Source organism: Sinocyclocheilus rhinocerous, unplaced genomic scaffold (assembly GCF_001515625.1).
Source record: "Sinocyclocheilus rhinocerous isolate Xijiao unplaced genomic scaffold, SAMN03320098_v1.1 scaffold100, whole genome shotgun sequence".
In the NCBI taxonomy this organism is placed as follows: domain Eukaryota; kingdom Metazoa; phylum Chordata; class Actinopteri; order Cypriniformes; family Cyprinidae; genus Sinocyclocheilus; species Sinocyclocheilus rhinocerous.
Genome location: NW_015624543.1, coordinates 63,485 through 84,613, shown reverse-complemented (window position 1 = coordinate 84,613; position 21,129 = coordinate 63,485). Strand labels below are relative to the sequence as shown.

The 21,129-nt window shown below is 36.3% G+C and overlaps 1 protein-coding gene and 1 long non-coding RNA gene across 4 annotated transcripts in view; one reads left to right on the top strand and one right to left on the bottom strand.

Annotated features, from left to right (window-relative positions):
* Positions 1 to 11: 11 nt before the first annotated feature.
* Positions 12 to 1,251, top strand: LOC107741955 (uncharacterized). The gene is made up of 2 exons (XR_001640258.1): positions 12 to 147; positions 816 to 1,251. It is a non-coding gene; the product is annotated as an uncharacterized LOC107741955 (long non-coding RNA).
* Positions 1,252 to 2,035: 784 nt separating this feature from the next.
* LOC107741641 (docking protein 6-like) overlaps positions 2,036 to 21,129 on the bottom strand; it is a 75,930-nt gene continuing 56,836 nt past the window's right edge. For 2 of the 3 annotated variants that reach the window (XM_016554399.1, XM_016554415.1), the window contains 4 exons: positions 18,692 to 18,881; positions 18,280 to 18,418; positions 16,336 to 16,444; positions 2,036 to 2,351 (listed from right to left, as the gene is read on the bottom strand). In XM_016554399.1, the coding sequence (XP_016409885.1) occupies positions 2,206 to 2,351; positions 16,336 to 16,444; positions 18,280 to 18,418; positions 18,692 to 18,881 (584 nt within the window). In that variant the 3' untranslated portion in view covers positions 2,036 to 2,205. Of the gene's footprint in view, positions 2,352 to 4,644; positions 4,715 to 16,335; positions 16,445 to 18,279; positions 18,419 to 18,691; positions 18,882 to 21,129 lie in introns of those variants that run through there. The other variant, XM_016554405.1, reaches the window with a different exon arrangement.

Genomic DNA, 21,129 nt, shown 5'->3' with positions numbered 1-21,129 from the left:
TGTGGGTGGGGGGGGGGGCAATTCTTCATGTGCTTCTCAAACCTTTAGCTCCACATCATGAGTTATGACATGATCATTTGTGTTATTATTCTGGTTGAAACAGGTTTTTCTTGCACAATTAGACTAAACATCAACAGTCATTTAAAGGTATTTTAATGGTGGAGTAAATCTGAATTGATTGTCGCACTGAATGCATTATTGCTTCTGTGCACACGTCTATCACCAGCTATCTATACAAGATTGTTTGAACCTTTGAAACCTTTAAAGTCAGAGTTATTGGAAAACCATTTTCCTTTGCAGGGAGAGAATAGACATTTTGTTCTGCTTTCAGACAAATGCCGTGTCAACATATAAACGTAATTCAGTTATAAACATGGATGGCTAGCAGGATGTTAATTTAATCAGCGTTCTAGCCAGAGTCAGAGTCTAGTCTGAAGGCACTTCTTCTGCAGTGTGAGAAGGTTCAGATTAACCGAACCTCCCGTCCAGTGTGTAGACACATTTCAGAAATTACTTTTATATAAAATTAGGTTTTGGGGGAAATTATTAAATGGAATAGTTCATCCAAAAATGTAAATTATAATGGTCCACTGTGACCAGATAATTGACTCCAGTTTAGTAAATGAATCATTCAGGCTGCTTTTGTGAACTAGATCAACAGATTCATTGAGAAGATCTGACTCAAAAAATGGTTATTCTTTCATAATTTAAAAATAACAACTTTTATAAAGCGAGCTAAAAGATTTCCGCGGACTTAAATTTGGGTCTGTTCATCACGCAACACTATTGTATAAAACATCAACAGTCATTTAAAGGTATTTTAATGGTTGAGTAAATCTGAATTGATTGTCGCACTGAATGCATTATTGCTTCTGTGCACACGTCTATCACCAGCTATCTATACAAGATTGTTTGAACCTTTGAAACCTTTAAAGTCAGAGTTATTGGAAAACCATTTTCCTTTGCAGGGAGAGAATAGACATTTTGTTCTGCTTTCAGACAAATGCCGTGTCAACATATAAACGTAATTCAGTTATAAACATGTTGGATGGCTAGCAGGATGTTAATTTAATCAGCGTTCTAGCCAGAGTCAGAGTCTAAGAGTCTGAAGGCACTTCTTCTGCAGTGTGAGAAGGTTCAGATTAACCGAACCTCCCATCCAGTGTGTAGACACATTTCAGAAATTAATTGTATATAAAATTAGGTTTTGGGGGAAATGATTAAATGGAATAGTTCATCCAAAAATGTAAATTATAATGGTCCACTGTGACCAGATAATTGACTCCAGTTTAGTAAATGAATCATTCAGGCTGCTTTTGTGAACTAGATCAACAGATTCATTGAGAAGATCTGACTCAAAAAATGGTTATTCTTTCATAATTTAAAAATAACAACTTTTATAAAGCGAGCTAAAAGATTTCCGCGGACTTAAATTTGGGTCTGTTCATCACGCAACACTATTGTATATGGCTTCAGAATATTCAGAATCATGTCTTGTGGTCACTTTTATAATATAGCCTATGCTTTTGAGTCATTTTGAATTGTTTTCAGATTTTATGGAAAAGAGCAACCAGCACAGTCTTCAAAATATTTGTGTTCCAAAGAAGAAGAAAAAAAGACTCACACACGTCTGAAAAGTGAGTAAATGATAACAGAATATCCCATTTGTGGGTGAACTATCCCTTTCAATGTATATATTTTATCATATTTTTTTTTTCCATTTCCCCCAAAACACCACACTGCACACATTTACAGACAACATGGCTTCATATAATGAACCCCAAAGCAAATGACAAAAGTGCAAAACAAGCTCTAATTTAAAAGTGCAGGGTGCTAAAACACAAACAGATACTGCTTGACAGAATCTAAGGGCTCCCATTACGACGACAGACAAAAATGCAAGAAACTTGTTGTGTAAGCGCTACAGCGCATTAATATTTACAGTAAATCTGAAAAAAAACAAAAAAACGCAGAAAGTACATTTGTCTTAAACTACACAAGGAAAATAAAGCTTATGGTACAACTTTTTGGCATTTTTTTTTTCAGCGTACAAAAAGAGGCTCTTAGTATACACACTGTTCTACAAATAATTATTAAGTCATACATATACAGAGAGAGAGTTCATACTGTACATGTGTCTATAAGCTTCCTAAAGCTTTGGAATGTCCGTGAGTCGTGGCTTTCGTCAAGCCGTGACAGTGCACGTCAACGGAGCGGCGAGGTGCTGCAATCCCTGTCGCCGCTAGAGGCCGCTGTTGCTTGCGCCTGGTTCCGTTCCTCCTCCGTCTGCTCGGAAAGGAAGCTTTGAAACGTCTGCGCTCGTGGAATGAGTGTCATGGTCAAGCTCGTACCTTAAAAGAGCCAAAGAGATCATAACGCATGTTATTGACACGGCACTGATTCCAAACGGCATTCGAGTAAAGATAATAAGAACTGTACGGCAAAACACATTTCTGTGCTTCGATTAACTTGTGCTTTTGAATGCAGAATTGATCGCCTTTGTGCATTAATATCGCACTGCTCCTCAAACAAGACGGAAAAAAGATCTTGGCATCTCTCCACCTATCAGTGTTTGGCACGCTCGCAGGAGAGGAAGATGGCTTAACTCGATTTTCTAGAGGTGGTCGTGTGATCAATTATGGATGAGGAGGAGTAGAATATCCAGGGTGAGACGAGGATACCTGCTCTCCAAGTAGGTTTCTTAACAATCCCAAGCCCATATATAGAGCACTGACTCAAACAAATAAAAGCTCACCGAGCGAATGACACAGACTTTATTTACAATCCAACCGAGCCGCTTCTGAGAAACGTACAGGTATTGCTTGGAAGATTGTAACTTGTTACAGGTGGGTGGGTTAGTTAGGGTGAACTGTTTCTTTGGTTGGTCTTTTCTTTTCTTTTTTATAAAAAAAACAATGAATTTTTTAGCAAAACAAGAGGGCCGAGTCCTGCGCCAGCTCTCTGTCCCCAATTCGCAAACTATCCGTCCTAAATAATTAGTGCGTCCCAAATCAGAGTTTTGAGAATAGTATGCTAAAGGTGCATAGTATTTCCAGTGGATTTGTTTTTCTCAGATATCACTACACGTCTTGCAAAAAAAGAACAAGAGAAAATGAGACTGTTCTCTTTTTTCAATTTGAACGGTCTCATTTCATCTATTTTGTAAATGCATGTTATAGATTTTATTGTGAACAATTCATCCATGGATACATTTTAATTTTTTTAACCTCATAATGTTTAATCAAAATGTCATAAACTTCCAGTGAAACGACAGACTTATGCTAGATTTCTCCAATCACTTATGTCTGCTTAACCCTGTAAAGCCTGACATATGAGATGAGTCAGATTTTATATTTATATTATTTTTAATAAAACATTTTATTGAACCTTTATGTGTTTTTAGTTATTAGAGTCCGATTTTATTTATTTATTTTGAGTATCATGTTTGATATATGAGGCTTTCATGGCTTATATAGAGCTCACACACAAGGGAAAAAAATGTTATGAAATACCGATAGCTTGTATTTAAATCAATGAGATATAACAGTATAGAAGACTACTTACATAAAATGCATTTAAATATCAGTTGTCACTCTATATCTCCCAGTAATGTCTTACAATTATATTTAAATACTTTGTTTTATGATCAAAGCCATTTTGATTTTCATTTTGTCAGTTTAATTTTATTTATTTTTTACAGTTGACTCCCAACAACTCACCCTACATACATACGTTATGCTGAGAAATATGTCACAATATGGAAGAAAAGATCTGCCGCTACTTACATTTCATCACAACTTTAAATGTATGGTTTAAAAATAAGAATTGCAGTAAATTCAGAGGCAAATGGTGTCTGTAAGTGTCAATTTTGTGACAATGTACTGTGGTTTAATACTTAATGCTAAAGTATCTACTTTCCAACCACTATACAGTACTGTATATATATTCAGTGTGTAATATAAACAGTCAATCACACTATGCTTTGTGCAAATTCATAGTGCAAAAAAGATGTATGAGAGTGGCATATGTTTCGTTTACATGGATGGAGAAACATTTGCTTTACTATTCGTACTAGAACATTTGTTTGTTTTTATAACTTACTGTAATGCAGTACTGTAAAGCAGATAAGATGATATTTAGCGGATCTGTTTATTTATGTGCTGATACAATGCAGATATCGGAGTCATTCAGGTAGTGAGTTTATGTATTTTTTGTTTAATTTCGGAGACCTTGACATTACTTGTCCACACATAATGCTTTGCTTAGCAATCATTAAAACATCACCAACATTACTTGAGCCTAAAGTGTCTGCAGCTTTAATTGTGTGAACTAGGTGAAGATGAAATGGAGTTTATTTCCAACCCTCCTCATCCGAACGTCCGATTACCCTTGTGTTTTCCTGAAAATTCCAGGCAGGTGTGTTGGAGGAGGGTTGAATGTGGCAGAACTGAGCGCTCCTGCTCTGCTACATGATTCAGGCGGCACAGAAGGTGTCCTCTCATCCAGATGTCACACTTTTGATGTAAGCGGATTTGTGGGAGGCTGTATGAACCCAAGGGCAGTCGGAGCGCCACTTGTCCTGCATGCTTGGTAAACATGTTATGCCTCTGTGGCCCCAGCGACCTGCCTACAGACACAATCTGTGTGTTTCCATCACCTTAGGAAATTGCAGTCAGGGTACCGCGCCACAGATGATCTGAGCGGGCAGTGAGCTCTACAGGATGGAGGAAATGAAGCAACGGCCAGATAAACAGCACTTGGATGATAATACACACACACACACACACACACACAGACAGACACTCTCACAATATTTGCAGTGTCTGGAGCCTACAAGCTGTATCACTTTCTTATAACAAAGGCAATACAGTGTACCTGAGCAACCAGGAAACTGTTTCTTTATCAAATACTGAGAGTCAAACCATAATGAAAAAATCAGACGACGTGACTGTAGTATACATTATAAAAATTGAAATATAAAATGTCAACAGATATATACAGCAATAGAAACATTTTTGAGCTTCAGAAAATTCTATATAATGCATTATATAATTATAAATAATCCATTATATATAATTGATAAAAGAACATGAGAGCTCAGCTCATGGGAATCACAGGTCGAGCTCGATTACATCCCTTTCAACACGGTGACTATGCTAATGTTGAGGGTGTGGCCGAGCGTGGATACGCGAGGATGCCCCCTGTTGAAGAGAAGTTTGTGAGCTCTCTTTCGCAGGGTGAGTCGTCCTCTGAAGACTCCTGCCTTGCTATCCATGGCACTTCAGACCACCTTGTGCGTATGTGGCAGTGGGTCAGGCTGGTGGAGCCTTGCACACCATGGCAGTGTTACAAGCCTATCAGGCTGACTTGCTGAAGGATTTGGATAAGGGCAGAGGTTTGTCTCCTGAGACAGTGGAAGAGCTGCGTCGCACCACAGATCTAGCTCTCCGCGACACCAAGCAAACTGCTGCTGCCATTGGTCACTCAATGGCGGCTATAGTGGCTACGGCGGCAATCTTGCGGTCACCGGGAAGAAAGAAAAGGACTTTCTTCTCGATGCTCCGCTTTCGGAAAGCTACTTTCAGGAAGTTCATTCCTCGGCGCCCCAAATCCTCCTCTGGGGGGGGGGTGATCTGTCTAGAGCTGAGGCTCATAGACAAGTTCAAAAGCCTAGCGTCGCTAACCGTGCCACTCCTAAAGCTAAAATAAAATATTAATATTAGATGAAAAACTGAAACTTACAAACTTAAACAATAATAAGAAATGTTGCCTTGGCAACTACCTGAAATAAGTTTGTCGAAGTAGTAAAATTACTACAACTGAAATAAAAAGCTAAATTTAAATAAAAAAAAATAAGAATAAATAAATAGATGACAACAGCACATAACAAAATTGCTCAAACTAAAAAATAAAAGCTAATTTAAAAAATCTTAATAAAAACTGTAATAGTATACAATGGCAAAGAGAACTTGTTAAACATCAAACACTAAACGAGGAAGTAAAAATACAATCTCCTCTTATCTTTATGCCATTAAAGGAGTAACATGCACAGAAAATGAGTTACATTTATTCTAACTAATAACCTCGACAGAAGTGCCGCTGTGTTTGACTTCCCAATTTTGACTGCAAACATCCAGTTGACCAACACCATCAGTTCCCACCGCAGGGGCTCCAACTAACAATGACCAGAGAAGAAAACAAGTGACAACCTCTCCATTCTTCTTCATTAGTTCCTATGAAATGGCAGAAGCCAAACAAGCTTTTCGTACCTCACTCGAAACAAGCCAGTCTTTAAAAAGTCATTATAAGACAGATCTGTTGCTCAAAGTTGTGGCCTGGTTTCAGTCGGGTAGGACAAAAAAAAAAAAGGAATTATCTGCTGGGATGGTAAACAAGCATATTTGTTGTGTGCAAGACAGCTCCTGCGGCGCCGGGGCTCCGGGTTACACCACAGCTGTAACACACACACACACACACACACACACAAACACACACACACACAAATGTGTACATACACACATAGGCTCGCACAAGAGGCTGCAGTACACTGATCTAACCTGGTGGGCCACAGACGATTTGTCATTGGCTTGACATTAAAGCAAGACGGTCACATCAGTCTTGACTTACAAGGCATCTCTAGAGAATGAAGAGCAGAAACTACAGTATAGTATTGTAAGAGTATTGTACTTGTTTTAACCTGTTGTATTTATTGTGTAAATTTCATTACTTTAATGCTTTGAAAATTTGTAATCCTTCACAATCATTCATATATATTGTTCTGTCAGACTGACAGATAGATGTAGCTGAAGAAAAAAAAAACAGGATGCAAGGTTCACTGCTGTACTTACAGTATGACATCTCTGCCATTGCATCATGGGCCGGTTGCATCAGTTTAATGCAGTCTAGTTGTGGCATAAATGGGCACTAAGTTGCAACCAACACACCACTAACAATGTGTGCACTGTACTATTAAACTTAGTTACAACAAATAAACAACCTCACATGTGAATTAAATATTTATGGAAACCTCTGGCCAGTAGTAATGGTTGCCGACTGCTTGCGTTTTAAAACACTGTCAGTAACATTATGAGCTGTTAGTGGCTCTACAGCATGAAACCAATCTAAACCATATAATCCACTGTATGTTAAGATGTAACTGATCTTAACAGTAAAATCCACTGTACGTATGTGAGGTTTCATCATATTGCGTATTTGTGCATGCCTGCTTTTAACACATCCCAAATTTAATATAATAATATTCTATACAATATATATTGAATACAAATTTGCCATTTTTAATTTTATTTAATAAAGTTGTTTATTAGTATTTACTGATATAGTTTAGAACATTTTTAAACAAACTAACAAAATCAAATCCCAAGACATTCTGAAATCATTTTTAATGTTTAAGTTACATTTTTTAAATTGATATATAAATTATATATACATAATTCATATTGTCATCATCACTGCATGATATAGAGTTAATAATATTAGAATGATTAATAAAGTGGATGACTATACTAGCTAATGTCTCTAAAGAAAAGTACAAAATATTTTGTATTTCAACCAAAAAAAAAAATGGTGGATATTTCTCAGATAAATTATGGTCAATTTAAATGAAAGAAATTGATTTGACTGAGAAAAACAGCTTTTTTTCCCACTTCATATTTCTATGCATCAGTAAACTCACATTTTCCAGCTCTGAAAGTTAATTTGCATCAAGCCCAATCTGCTCACACATAACCTGCCGTCACCAGACAGCCAGTCACCGCAAGGTGATTACAAACTTAAAGGCCAAAGTAAATGAGCCAAACTAATGAAGGCAGAGGAAAAGGTTTTAAACATAAGCCTCAATTTTCAAAAGTCTATAATTGGGTAGTTGACAAATAACATGTCGATGAATTTCTCCTCGCAGCATCCAGATTTTAGGCTAAACGTGACATAGTTTAGATTAACATATTTTAGATGTAATTAATTTATTTACACTGTTGATTTAATTAATTTAGCTGTGTAGTGCAACAAATGCATTGTTAAAAAATACAAATATTCAATTGAATCTCTCAACTAACATGAGGTCATAAAATTTCAGTTATATATGTAAATTGGTTTTAATTTTTAAATATTTTTTTAATTGGACTCGCTCAGCTCCAACCAAGACAACAAATGCCCGGTGTGACCTTACACATTTTATTGCAAACCTTTATGCATTGTTTACATGAAATATCAGTCTATCTATGGCTAATATGGCCATTATCAGCACAAGAATAAGTAACACTAGTTAACTAATACAGCTGGAAGAGTAACAGAAATAACACTTCTCTGCAAAAGTATGCCTACTCATGTTTTTGCTGAAGGAAACACACACTGTACAATCTTTGACAGGGAACAGAAGAGTCTCCGTCAGTAGAAAAGCAAGGTGCAGCTGGTCAAAAGGACACACATAGGACCAATCAGGCTTATCAAACCACTCCAGAGCGTTCCCAAGACCCGAAACGGCAGCGTGTGAGCGTGTATATATAATAAGAAAAGCTCTCTCCCTACTACTCTTGTCAGAATCTTCCAGAAAAGCCTCTTTATACCATCGCCGCTAGGTTGGAGCTGCTGGGAACGTGCTGTCTGGCAGGGAGGCACACAGATTGAGTCTGTTGTGTATTGATTTCAGATTAGCGAGATGGTGAGGTACACGAAGACGGGCATTTTTGAGTCTGTATATGGACTATACTCCCTCAGCACGAACCCAGACAACAATGTGCTTAGTGCAAGTGTTCCTACAGTGACTGGTTGCATTAAATGCTTAGACTAGTCTCACAAGTTATTCATCTAATTTTTTTCTTTAAGACTGGTCATAACTTTTTAAAGTTGGTTACATAAAAACATAGATTGGACTAATTTGAATCCAAAAAATATGTATCCTTACCTCTTAGTAACTGCTAGTTGGGTCCGACACAGTCTTAACATAGAGGCAAAGTTTAAGCAACTGGCCCCTGAAGAAAGTGTGGAACTGAAGGAAACCTTGTCTGTCTGTGTGTCTGTGTGTGTGTGTGTGTGTGTGTGTGTGTGTGTGTGTGTGTGTGTGTGTGTGTGTGTGTGTGTGTGTGTGTGTGTGTGTGTGTGTGTGTGTGTGTGTGTGTGTGTGTGTGTGTGTGTGTGTGTGTGTGTGTGTGTGTGTGTGCAATATATAGTGGTGCAATTGAAAGCTTCACAGTATCGTAGCATGTTAAATCACAAAGCACAGAAAAAAATAACTTGAAAATAAAAACACCTTTATATCCATGTTTTAATTTTTAAAGACAAAACAAAACACAAAATAAATACAAAATGGAATGAAATAAACTCCTCTTGGGACTTGCTAAATAATTTAATAAATAGGACAAGCACCTATACTCCACGTTTTATATTTTCCTAAATTCTGTTTTATTTTCCCCCAAATTCTGTGTTTTCCATTTTAAAGCTTTAATTAAATTTTAGTTATCAAAAAGATGGCTAATATATGGCTAATATATACAGTGGGTACGGAAAGTATTCAGACCCCCTTAAATTTTTCACTCTTTGTTATATTGCAGCCATTTGCTAAAATCATTTAAGTTAATTTTTTTTCCTCATTAATGTACACACAGCACCCCATATTGACAGAAAAACACAGAATTGTTGACATTATTTTTCCCTCTGTTTTCTTTTTTATGATTTAGTACAAATTTATTACCAAAAAACAGTGGCTATCAAATGAATGCATAAAACTTAATCTTCTAAAATGTAATCAAATGAAAATTAAACAATTCTTTTTAAATATACAGTACCTTTTAAATTAACAATACCAACAGAAGTTCACTGTTCAAAGCATGGACAAAAAAAGTTGTAATATTGTGTGATATTCCTTAAAAAAACGTTTAGATTATTATTATTACTACTACTACATTCTACTGTACAATAGTAATATATTTCTGTCATAATTTCTTTTAGTTCAGTAGGTTATTGTGAACACCTAGAGTGTGTGTGTATCTGATGATAGTTTTCTAAAATGAAACCGCTTGTGTTCATGTCTTCATATTGTGAGACGGCAGACACTGAAACACCACAAGCATCACACATGCTTGAATATGTGTGAAGTAGACAAAACAGCGCAGCAGAGACACGCAGAACATGCAGACTTCATATTTAAATAGCAGTCTTTTGCAGGTTAATATTCACAGACACTAGTCCACATCACAATTTGATTCATTGTACAGCTCTACTTTTGATATATTCATCCAAAATTTGGCAATTCTATGACAGACAAGTAATTACACAAATCAAAATATGTTGAGGAAACCCCCAAATTAATTCAAATACATTATTGTGACATTATTATTTCACCTACACTAAGGTTGTTAAAAAAAGTAATATACAAGAACTGCAAGGCTATTTGTAACAGGAAATATTTATTAATTGTGCATCATGTCTTGGAGGAGAATGAGGTGATCCATTTTTACCAGAACATACAGTATGACTCATATTATGTGAGTCAGCAAATCCATACCTGCTGACTACAAATTTATCTTGTGACCAAATGTACGCTGCCAGTTTGGCCCCTGTTTTCTATCTTTCACCTGAGCTGTGACTGAATGAGCATCAGCATAACACTTTCCAGGCATTCTTTCTCATTCACAAAGTGACAGGAAGTCATGTTCTTTTCTGCCAGATGTGGATATTAGCTGAAGGAATGAACAACAGCTGAATTTACTGTAAGCAATTAAAGAGTAGATGCTTTATATGGTGGTTCATTTGTCAAAATGAGAAGAAAACACATTCTTTAAATATATTACTAATGCATCACATAATAATAATCTTCATTAATAAGATTATCAAACATCATTACTATACGTTAAGCTTTTAATCATTTACTTATGTTGTTTCAAACTTTTATTTCCGTAGAACATAAAATGAGTTGCGGGTGCGTAAATATTAACAATTAATTTTATATTTGTTGTTTTGGGGTGAACTAACCTGTTTAATAATTAGTTAATGAAGATTTGACTAGTTAGAAATCACATTAAACTGACTACTCTTCAAAACTTTGGTGTCAGTAGGCGCGTTTCCATTACCCTTCAAATTGCGCAAATTGAAATTGCGAATTGAAAATACGCCTAATGGAAACGCGTCAATTTCGCAAAAACGCCCATATATCGCAAAAAAGTTTTTACGCTCGCATGAGGTGGTTTTTCAGGCAATGCGAAAAAGGAATAATTCGCAAAACTGCAATGGAAACGGCTTTTTCGCATTTACAGGTCACATGGCGCATGTAAAAAGTCATATGATCATTCTTCAATGTACTATAACCGCCAAGAAACACTTCATAAGTGGCCGCGCTCCAGTATAAGGGGCTTTCCCTACCATTAATGCTTAGACAATTTACACTGCACACGTCTGCGGTGCACTGTGGCTCTGATACGGTCACTGAATCTGACTGCGGCCACTCAGTGCTTGTGTTTATATTTTTATACAGTCTATGGTTTATTCCAGCCGCGCCACGCACGTTTCTGAAGCGGCTCTCTTTGCTGCTTCTGTAAAGATACACGCATAAGCCTCCTTTGAATAAATATAGCCAAAATCCCACCAAAATCCATTGCCATGACTTATCGCGAGAGGCAAAAGGTTACGTTTAAGTCTCATAACATTGGTTAATGGAAACGCCGTCATTTCGCAATACTTTTTTTATCGACATTTATAAAATATCGCCAAAGTTTTGCGCAAATCTGTAATGGAAACGCGCCTATTAAGATGTATCTTATGCTCACCAAGGCTGCATTTATTTGATCAAAAATAATATTGTGAAATATTATTACAATTTTAAAATGTTTTCTTTTTTATTAGATTTCAAAATGTAATTTATTCCTGTGATGCAAAGCTGAAAAGTCTTCAACATCACATGATCCCTTAGAAATCATACCTAAATTCTGAATATGGCGCTCAATAAACATTTCTTATTATCAATGCTGAAAATGGTTTATTTTGAAACATTGTAAACATCTCACCTTTTTTTTCACATCTCACATAATTTAATAATATATATATATTTTTTTTTAAATTACTGACCCCAAACATTTGTACTATGGTGTGCATTTTATATTTTATTATTTATGAATTCATTACTTAAATAATAATTACTTATTAGTGAATCCTTTTATATTTTACTGATTTAACTTTCATTTAAAATTTAAATACACATACTAATGAGCAGTTAAATGAACATACTGAACTTTACATGCTGTTTCTTATTGTCCAGCTGTCACCAATTCAACTTTGTTCACTGTTTTATTAATGTAATATCCTTTCTTCAAGTGTGAATTACTAGATTTATGCCATGAACTGTATATTATCGCACACAGCAGTGAGGTGTGTTGTTCATATGTGTGGTGATTGATTAAAAAAAAGCATGCTGTATATGCCATCTTACACAGGTGGCGAAGTCCTCTATTCAGCACAATTCATAAGGAGTGTGCTGTTTCACAGCAGAGATCTTTGTAATATTTTCCATTTTCCTCTCACGGAAGGCGCACGATCTGACTCTTCAACCTAAACACCGTCCTTCAACATTGTGATGCACTCAATTTATTCATTGAAAAAAACGCAGCCTTCTGCTGAATTTGTATTTCTGAGGGAAGCTGATGAGGAGGGGGAACATTCACTATATCAGGCTAACATCTCAACAATGGGAATGCCACAATGATGAATGAGACAGAGGTTTTAAGGCCGGCTGCCTCAGAGGCAGATACATCAGCAGCTGGAGCTGCCTCGAAACATTTTTTTCACTGATTAGGGACACAAATATTGTGTCATTATAGCCAATAATCTTTTTGTGCACTTACACTGACGCATTCATATGTTCAAATTTCCTGCTTGTGTCTTGTGAAACTGTGTAACAGTAAAAAAAAAAACAGGTTATTCACATATGACAAAGGACGGTTTTGACAGCTTGACAAAAACCGAGGCACCAAACCCATGTGGTGTCCAGTTATCTCTCACCAGGCAGATTAAGTCATCTCTCTCCCAGCAGATGGGCATATCATTTCCCTAATGCTACGTGTCTCCGGACCACATGGACCTCTCAGTTAATACACGCTTCCAATCCAACACACAAAAGCATTAGCTAAAAAGCAGCCATGAAAAAAGTTTATTAATGTAATATCCTTTCTTCAAGTGTGAATTACTAGATTTATGCCATGAACTGTATATTATCGCACACAGCAGTGAGGTGTGTTGTTCATATGTGTGGTGATTGATTAAAAAAAAGCATGCTGTATATGCCATCTTACACAGGTGGCGAAGTCCTCTATTCAGCACAATTCATAAGGAGTGTGCTGTTTCACAGCAGAGATCTTTGTAATATTTTCCATTTTCCTCTCACGGAAGGCGCACGATCTGACTCTTCAACCTAAACACCGTCCTTCAACATTGTGATGCACTCAATTTATTCATTGAAAAAAACGCAGCCTTCTGCTGAATTTGTATTTCTGAGGGAAGCTGATGAGGAGGGGGAACATTCACTATATCAGGCTAACATCTCAACAATGGGAATGCCACAATGATGAATGAGACAGAGGTTTTAAGGCCGGCTGCCTCAGAGGCAGATACATCAGCAGCTGGAGCTGCCTCGAAACATTTTTTTCACTGATTAGGGACACAAATATTGTGTCATTATAGCCAATAATCTTTTTGTGCACTTACACTGACGCATTCATATGTTCACAAATTTCCTGCTTGTGTCTTGTGAAACTGTGTAACAGTAAAAAAAAACACAGGTTATTCACATATGACAAAGGACGGTTTTGACAGCTTGACAAAAACCGAGGCACCAAACCCATGTGGTGTCCAGTTATCTCTCACCAGGCAGATTAAGTCATCTCTCTCCCAGCAGATGGGCATATCATTTCCCTAATGCTACGTGTCTCCGGACCACATGGACCTCTCAGTTAATACACGCTTCCAATCCAACACACAAAAGCATTAGCTAAAAAGCAGCCATGAAAAAAGAAAAAAAAAATCAATGGCGCACAAATAGCAAGTAGATGCAATATGTATTTTTGTAACACGGATATGACATTTAAATGTGCATCAGCGAGGGGTTTATATTATAAGCAACAAAAAATATTTAAAAGTTAAAGAACATTTTAAAAATTGTCATTATTTACTGAAAAAAAGGTATATATTGTAGAATGACCAAGCTGCTCTTTTTCATACAATAAAAGTGAATGGTGATCACAGCCGTCAAGATTTTCAAAGCAAGATTATTAGTGAATCTCAATTTTAATTGTATAGCTTCAGAGAACTTAAAAAATAGTGCATGAGTCGAACTAACTATGTTTAGGATAATCTTTCTTTACTACTTTCAGTGTAAAGAAATGGTGACAGCTGTCAAGATTTTCAAATAAAGATTATTAGCTAATTTTGACTTAAATTTGGTCTGTTCCTCACACAAAGTTATTGCAGTGCTTCTGAAGACTCAGGACATAGTGCATGAGTCGAAGAAACTACTTTTATAATAATTTTATGGTGCTTTTTGTTCTGAAGGCCCCTGGTGCCCATCCACTTTCACTGTAAAGAACAGCAGCTTAAACATTCTGCTGAACGTCTCTTATTTTGTTCCATGGACGAAAGAAAGTCAAACTGGTTTGGAACAGGGGCGATTCTAGGGTTTTCATTTGGGGGATGGGGGGGGCTTAGCCCCCAATGCGGGTATAATAATAAAAAAAAATATATATTTTTTTTTTGAAAGTTTCACTAATAGGGTAGGATGGTATAGCCCAGTGTTTCCCAACCGGGGTGCCGCGGCACCCTGGGGTGCCGCCTGTTGAGAGCAGGGGTGCCGTGTAAAAAATTATTTAAAAATATCTGTATGACATTATATTCTGCAGTTCTTCCCTGTTGTACCGAATATCTATACTTTTCAAATTATCATATGGAAGTTAGAAATTCAAATATTGTGACAAAATTAATGTAGGGTGCCACAAGTTTGTTAAAATTTCCAAAGGGTGCCGCGACTAAAAAAAGGTTGGGAAACACTGGTATAGCCTACTAAACTTATTGCGGTATTCCACTGTATTGCACAGATGGGTATAACATTTGAGCAATAAGCCAAATACAAGTCTTTCCGATCACACAAACACACACCGGTTTACTGTACAAACACAAAATTTTACTGTTTGCATTTCTAGTACAAACCTCTTTCTATGCTCAAGTACTGTCTGTCACTGTCTTTAATAATTTCCGTGCATGACTGTATGAGAGTTAATGCCACATGCACTGTAATATGTTTTATATTGAAAGTTAAATTTTCAAATGAAAATAGCAACATGATAGATGCGATGACAGTAGATGGGAAACCGATTGCACCCCATGACATTTTGTAAACTTTTTGTTTTTTGACATTTTGTATTTATGACAAAGAACTGCACAGATGCAGATATTATAACAATCTATCGATAAACACACACCTTGTCCTCTGCTTCTCACTCTGCGCCACCGCGGTCTGCGGATTGAAGAATGTGATGAAAGACGGGGAGGAGGCGTTTTCATATGAAATTTAAAGGGGACTGAGGCGATCACGAATTCACGTACAGTTTATGGAGCAAATTGCTAAATTTTTAGGGGGGCTGAGCAGAAATTAAAAGCCCCCCTAAAAATGGCCTAGCGACGCCCATGGTTTGGAACTACATGAGAGAAAGTAAATGAAATGGTCTTTATTTTTAGATGATCTGTCCTTTTAAATGTGATGTAACCATCTTGTATTGTAAATGCGGTACAAATTTATTTGTTGGCATGTAGTAAATAGGAGAGCCATCAAACTGTTTTAATATGCATAAATACAGTAAGGTTTTTCTGACACCATTTTTTCAATTAGATGAATACAAACTCATCAGCTACTTTATGCAAATCCGCTCCCTATGCACAACACACCTTTACTGGTAATTCAAGATCACTATGGAAACCTTCCATGCTTAATTTACATTCACTTTAATTCACATAGTGAATTAAATCCCCCAGTCTGATTTCCAGATAAACTAATGCAGTACCACATTCAAACCATACAAAACAAAACACGTTTCACTCAAGGACTCCAGAAAGGCAAGCAGGATGTAAAAAAGCACATAACGCTAACAAATGTGTTGCTATATTAATGCTCTACTCAATCGCCAAATGTATTTATTTAACCCAAGCAAAAAGGCCAGTGATGCTCACCGGTTTATAAATGTACCCAGTGGAGCTTCAGATGAAATCGTCACCCTCATAAGTACGACAGACATATAAAGATGGTGTTTTCACTGAGCTGTGGAGTGGGAAGGAGCTCTGTCTTACCTTGGTAATTGCAGATGTCTCCCACGCTGTTCTGACGCGTGATGTGGTGCCAGTAAGCGCTTCGCGGGAGAGATATCGACTTTGTTAATGTGCTTTCGTTTGAAAGAGTCTGTGAGGCAGAGCAGAAAATCATTGGGTTACATTGGTTATATTTCCAGTCAAATCACTCAGAAAGGGCTTACACTTTCAAAGATGATTTCAAAGGCCTCGCCTCGCAGTAAACAGCACCTCTCCATTAGGCTGTTTTGAACATCACAGATGACAGGTGGAGTGAGATGTCATTACAGCCTTTTAAAAAGAGAATTTTAAGAGAATTTCGTTAATCCGAACAAATAAAGACTCTTAGCGGGACTCTTGATCAAGATTTCAGAGCAAGCAGCATTTTTGGCAGGGGTCCTGGATGGCAAGATCTGAGCGGAGGGCCATATGGTCAAGTCTCATCAGCCTCCACTGAAGGCCTTCGAGATGACAGCACAGATTCACTGCCAGCAAGACAGCGGCGCAGTTTAAATAGTGCAGGAAAGACCATCCGCGCCGGGCGACTGAACAATTCATCAACCTCGCTATCTTCAACTGCATTGACGGTATGCATTTTATCAGTATGCATGTTCTTGGGATTCAAACTCTTGACCTTGATGTTGCTAACGTCATGCTCTACCAGTTGAGCTATAGGAACACATAAGTGCAGTGTTTTTGAAGGTACTCGAACCGATAGTGCAGTTCAGCATTAGTTGACAGCAGCTGTTTTTCAAAAATGCCAGTATTCTGTGACCTGGATTTATGAAATATCACATGCTGTGCACTGTGCAAGCAAGGAAGTGGGAAAACATACTCAGAAAATTGGCAGAATCCTTACGGGGAAGCTGCAACCCTGATATTCAATTATACTGTGCAGTGACAAAAGGTTGATTTTTAGGTTATCTGAACTAAGGCAATAATTTTTAAAAATGCTGCAGACTTATTTAGCATATGTCAATCACTGAAATGATCACATACTGTATAAAATACCATTAAAAACTATGAGGTCAGTAAACTTTCAATGTTTTTTTTTTTAAGTCTCTTATACTCAAATTAATTATAATCAAATATCTCTTTATTTTTTTTATCAATTTAATGTATCCTTGATTAATAATTGTAATTTTTTCCAGAAAAAATAAAAATCTTACTGACCCCCACATTTTGCATGGTAGTGTGTTTTTGAGACCAAAATCTTATTTATGATTTTTTTATTTGTTTAAGGCGATTAAATCAACAGTTAAAGGACAGAAGTGATGAATTCTTGATTATTAATGTTATTATTTTGGCAATTTAAGTATATTAATAATCATAAATTAACCTTACAAAACATGAGTGTGTTTAGAATTATTTGGAAAATCAGCTTAGAATCACCAATGAAAAGTGAATTTTTAAATGTACTAAAACAGAACATAATGTCATTCAATCTATAAAATTGTATATATATGTATGTGTATGTGTATGTGTATGTGTGTGTGTGTGTATGGTTTGTTAGAACAGGACAATATTTGGCCGAGATACAACTATTTGAAAATCTGCATGCTGAGGGTGCAAAAAAAATCTAAATATTGAGAAAATCGCCTTTAAAATTGTCCAAATGAAGTTCTTAGCAATGCATATTACTAATCAAAAATTAAGTTTTGATATATTTACAGTAGGAAATTTACAAAATATCTTTATGGAACATGATCTTTACCTAATGTCCTAATGATTTTTGGCATAAAAGAAAAATCAATAATTTTGACCCATACAATGTATTTTTGGCTATTGCTACAAATATACCCCAGGGACTTAAGACTGGTTTTGTGGTCCAGGGTCACATTTGTGAAATAAGCTAATATTACGGAATAATAGGAAATACTAAATATGAAATGCCTTTCTCCCCACTGTACCCCCTGTAGAATTATAGGATGTGTACTTTTACTATACCTGTGAGCTCTTCTCCATCTCCATCATCATGCGTTCATGTTGCTCAGCGATGGACAGCGTGGCAGAGTGAACTCTCTGATAGATCATCTCGCCTTCTCTGGTCTGGAATGTGAACAAACCTTCCCCTGTATCACACATCCTGTAAGAGAACAACACACATGCACACACATCCGTTAAGCAATTATAGCTTCTATTAATTTTCAGCACACTCATGTTCTTGTCGTAATAGGCTGAACAGCAGGAGTAGACTTTAAGGGCAGCCTGCAAGGGAAAGCATGTGTTAAATGTTGAGCACCTTCGTGAATCAGCGAATCAATATCCAGAGCAGCAGAATCAGGACTATTGGATTAAGGATGAAAACATCTTGTCAGACAAAAGCACTCCCAACTAGAATCGAATGATGTTCACACACCTCCCGGACTCAAATGTGAACCAGGTCGAGTCTCTTCCGTATCTCCTCAGGGAGTTGAGCGGCCACATGACCAGCTTGACTCTGGCATTATGGATGTCCCAAAGGTAGATGTTCTCGTGGGTGATCTGCATTGTGCACTCCCCGTAGATGTCCAGGTTTGGGGTCGGCATCAAGTAAACATTAAATCTTTCTGGAATAAAAATTTAATAAATTTAAAAGTCAGAAGTCCTATAGTTAACTAAAACTAAAACTGAAATTAATATTTCAAAATAAATTAAACATACACTGAAATAAAATATTTTAAAAAGTTTCATTTCAGCCAAGACATTTCTCATTTTAATTTAGTTAAATTAGATGCACTAAAATGACAAAAACTGAACTAAAAGCTAATGAAACTATATAGACGTATAAAAAATACAAAAATGACAAAAACACACTATAAGAGTACTAAACCTTAAACTAAAATTTAAATGAAAATGGAAAATATAAAAATAAAAATAGTATCTTATTAATACTAAAGTAAGTATTACAGATTGGGGGTTTGTTGAGAAGAAAACAAAAATAATAATAAAATAAAAACAATTGAAACCACTGTATACATTAAAATAAAAAACTTAATTTGATCTCTTCAGATGCAGAAAGCTTTGAACAAATGAACAACTCTTGAGGATGTGAGTGTGTTTTGAATTTTGATGGAATAAAAAAAATTGTTTATAAATAAATAAATATATATATATTAAACTTTCATTTCAGCTATTAATTAGAAGCATTAAAATAGAATATAAAATTGTAATTACATAATATATAATGTATAAAATATTTATTAAAATTGTGTTCACAACACAACTCATTTTACACCTGTACATGTGACATCTTTCCAAATATTTAAATGGGGGTGAAGTAGAATAGGACCACTAAAAGTGTCTTTTATATATCAGATTCTAGCCATGAAGCTGAAGGGGTCAGGCTGTAAAAAGTGTGTAGTTGTTTTTTTTTGTGACATTTTAAATATATTTTGATTCAGACATATTTTTCTTCAGAATAACAAGCGCAGACGAAGTGTACCCAATAAACCTAGGAAATTATATTAAGACAGCAGGATGACAAAACTGAACGGTTACTTCAAGTAAATAACTCAGAAAGGTTCAGCAGTCATAGCAGCTTACACTGACAGAAACTGCCAATGTCTTGTGTTAAAGAAAATTCATTACAGGCTAAATCGTTTCTTTAAAAGAAATGTCAATCAAACAGCAGTCTGCAACCTTTTCATATCTGTTAATAATAAATAAACTTGCTTAAAAAAGGCCAACCACTGTGGCGGTGCAGTCCATTCAGCTGTCATATTTACACACATCTCAAACAGCTTTTATTTGGGCAGCTGAAAGATTCTGCTCTGCCTAAAGATGACAGAGAATTAAAGGGTACGGCTGGAAATCTCGAGAACATCTCAACAGAGCCATCTAACATGATTATTATTTTTTTCCGATGGACTATTATCTCTTCTTGCAGATGTGGCTCTTGCGGTGCACAAAGGTCAACAGATTGTTGCCATAGAGCCGCAGTTGAGCCAACCGCAATGGAGTAACCACACCATCACAATTAGCTCCAAAAAGACAAGGGTGCACTTCATAATCCAAATTAATAGTCCCTAATTATACCTAATGCTTCAAAATAAGCTGTCTCTCCAGAGGAAGAGGCAATGTAATGTGGGGGCTATTTTAGGGATTGTGAAAATGAACTCTGATTTAATTATCGCAGCCCGCCGTTAGAGGGGTCTAATTGAAGCGCAAATGGCAAACTCTCTGCTCGTTATTCCTCAGCTGTCGAATAGTGGAGAAACAATCATTTTGCTGACCTCCAGCTGATATAATCATATACACATTGCGCTCTCGTTATGAAAACAAATCTATATTTGCCTGTCATTTGATTGAAACAAATTTGATGACCACTCTATACGGTGTCTGCCGCAGCTTAATGCTTGAATGCTTCGGCAGCACTTGGAGATGAACTGATATTGATTTTCTGAATTAGGTTTTAAAAAAACACTCACATAAACACAGACACAACTCAGACCATCTCAGACTGAAACAATCTGATCTTGGAGGAGATGCAGTTGCCTTAAAGTAACGGTTCTCAACCTGAGGGTCGGGACTGTTCTTATAGTCACAGAAAACATTATGCTTAATTTTAAATCTCTCGGGAATAAAAAGTCATAAGCAAGCACTGCAGATTTTTGCAGGCTTGTTGAAATAAAATACAATACTTCATTTGATCTTATAAAAAATTACATTTGTTGTTTTATTTGCAATAACAACATGCAAATAATGTGACAAGATAATACATAATATACATTACTAATAATCTATAATATATTTACTGAAATTCAATAGTGCTTGTGGCTCAAGATTGTTCTTATAGTCTTTATTTAATATAATTAA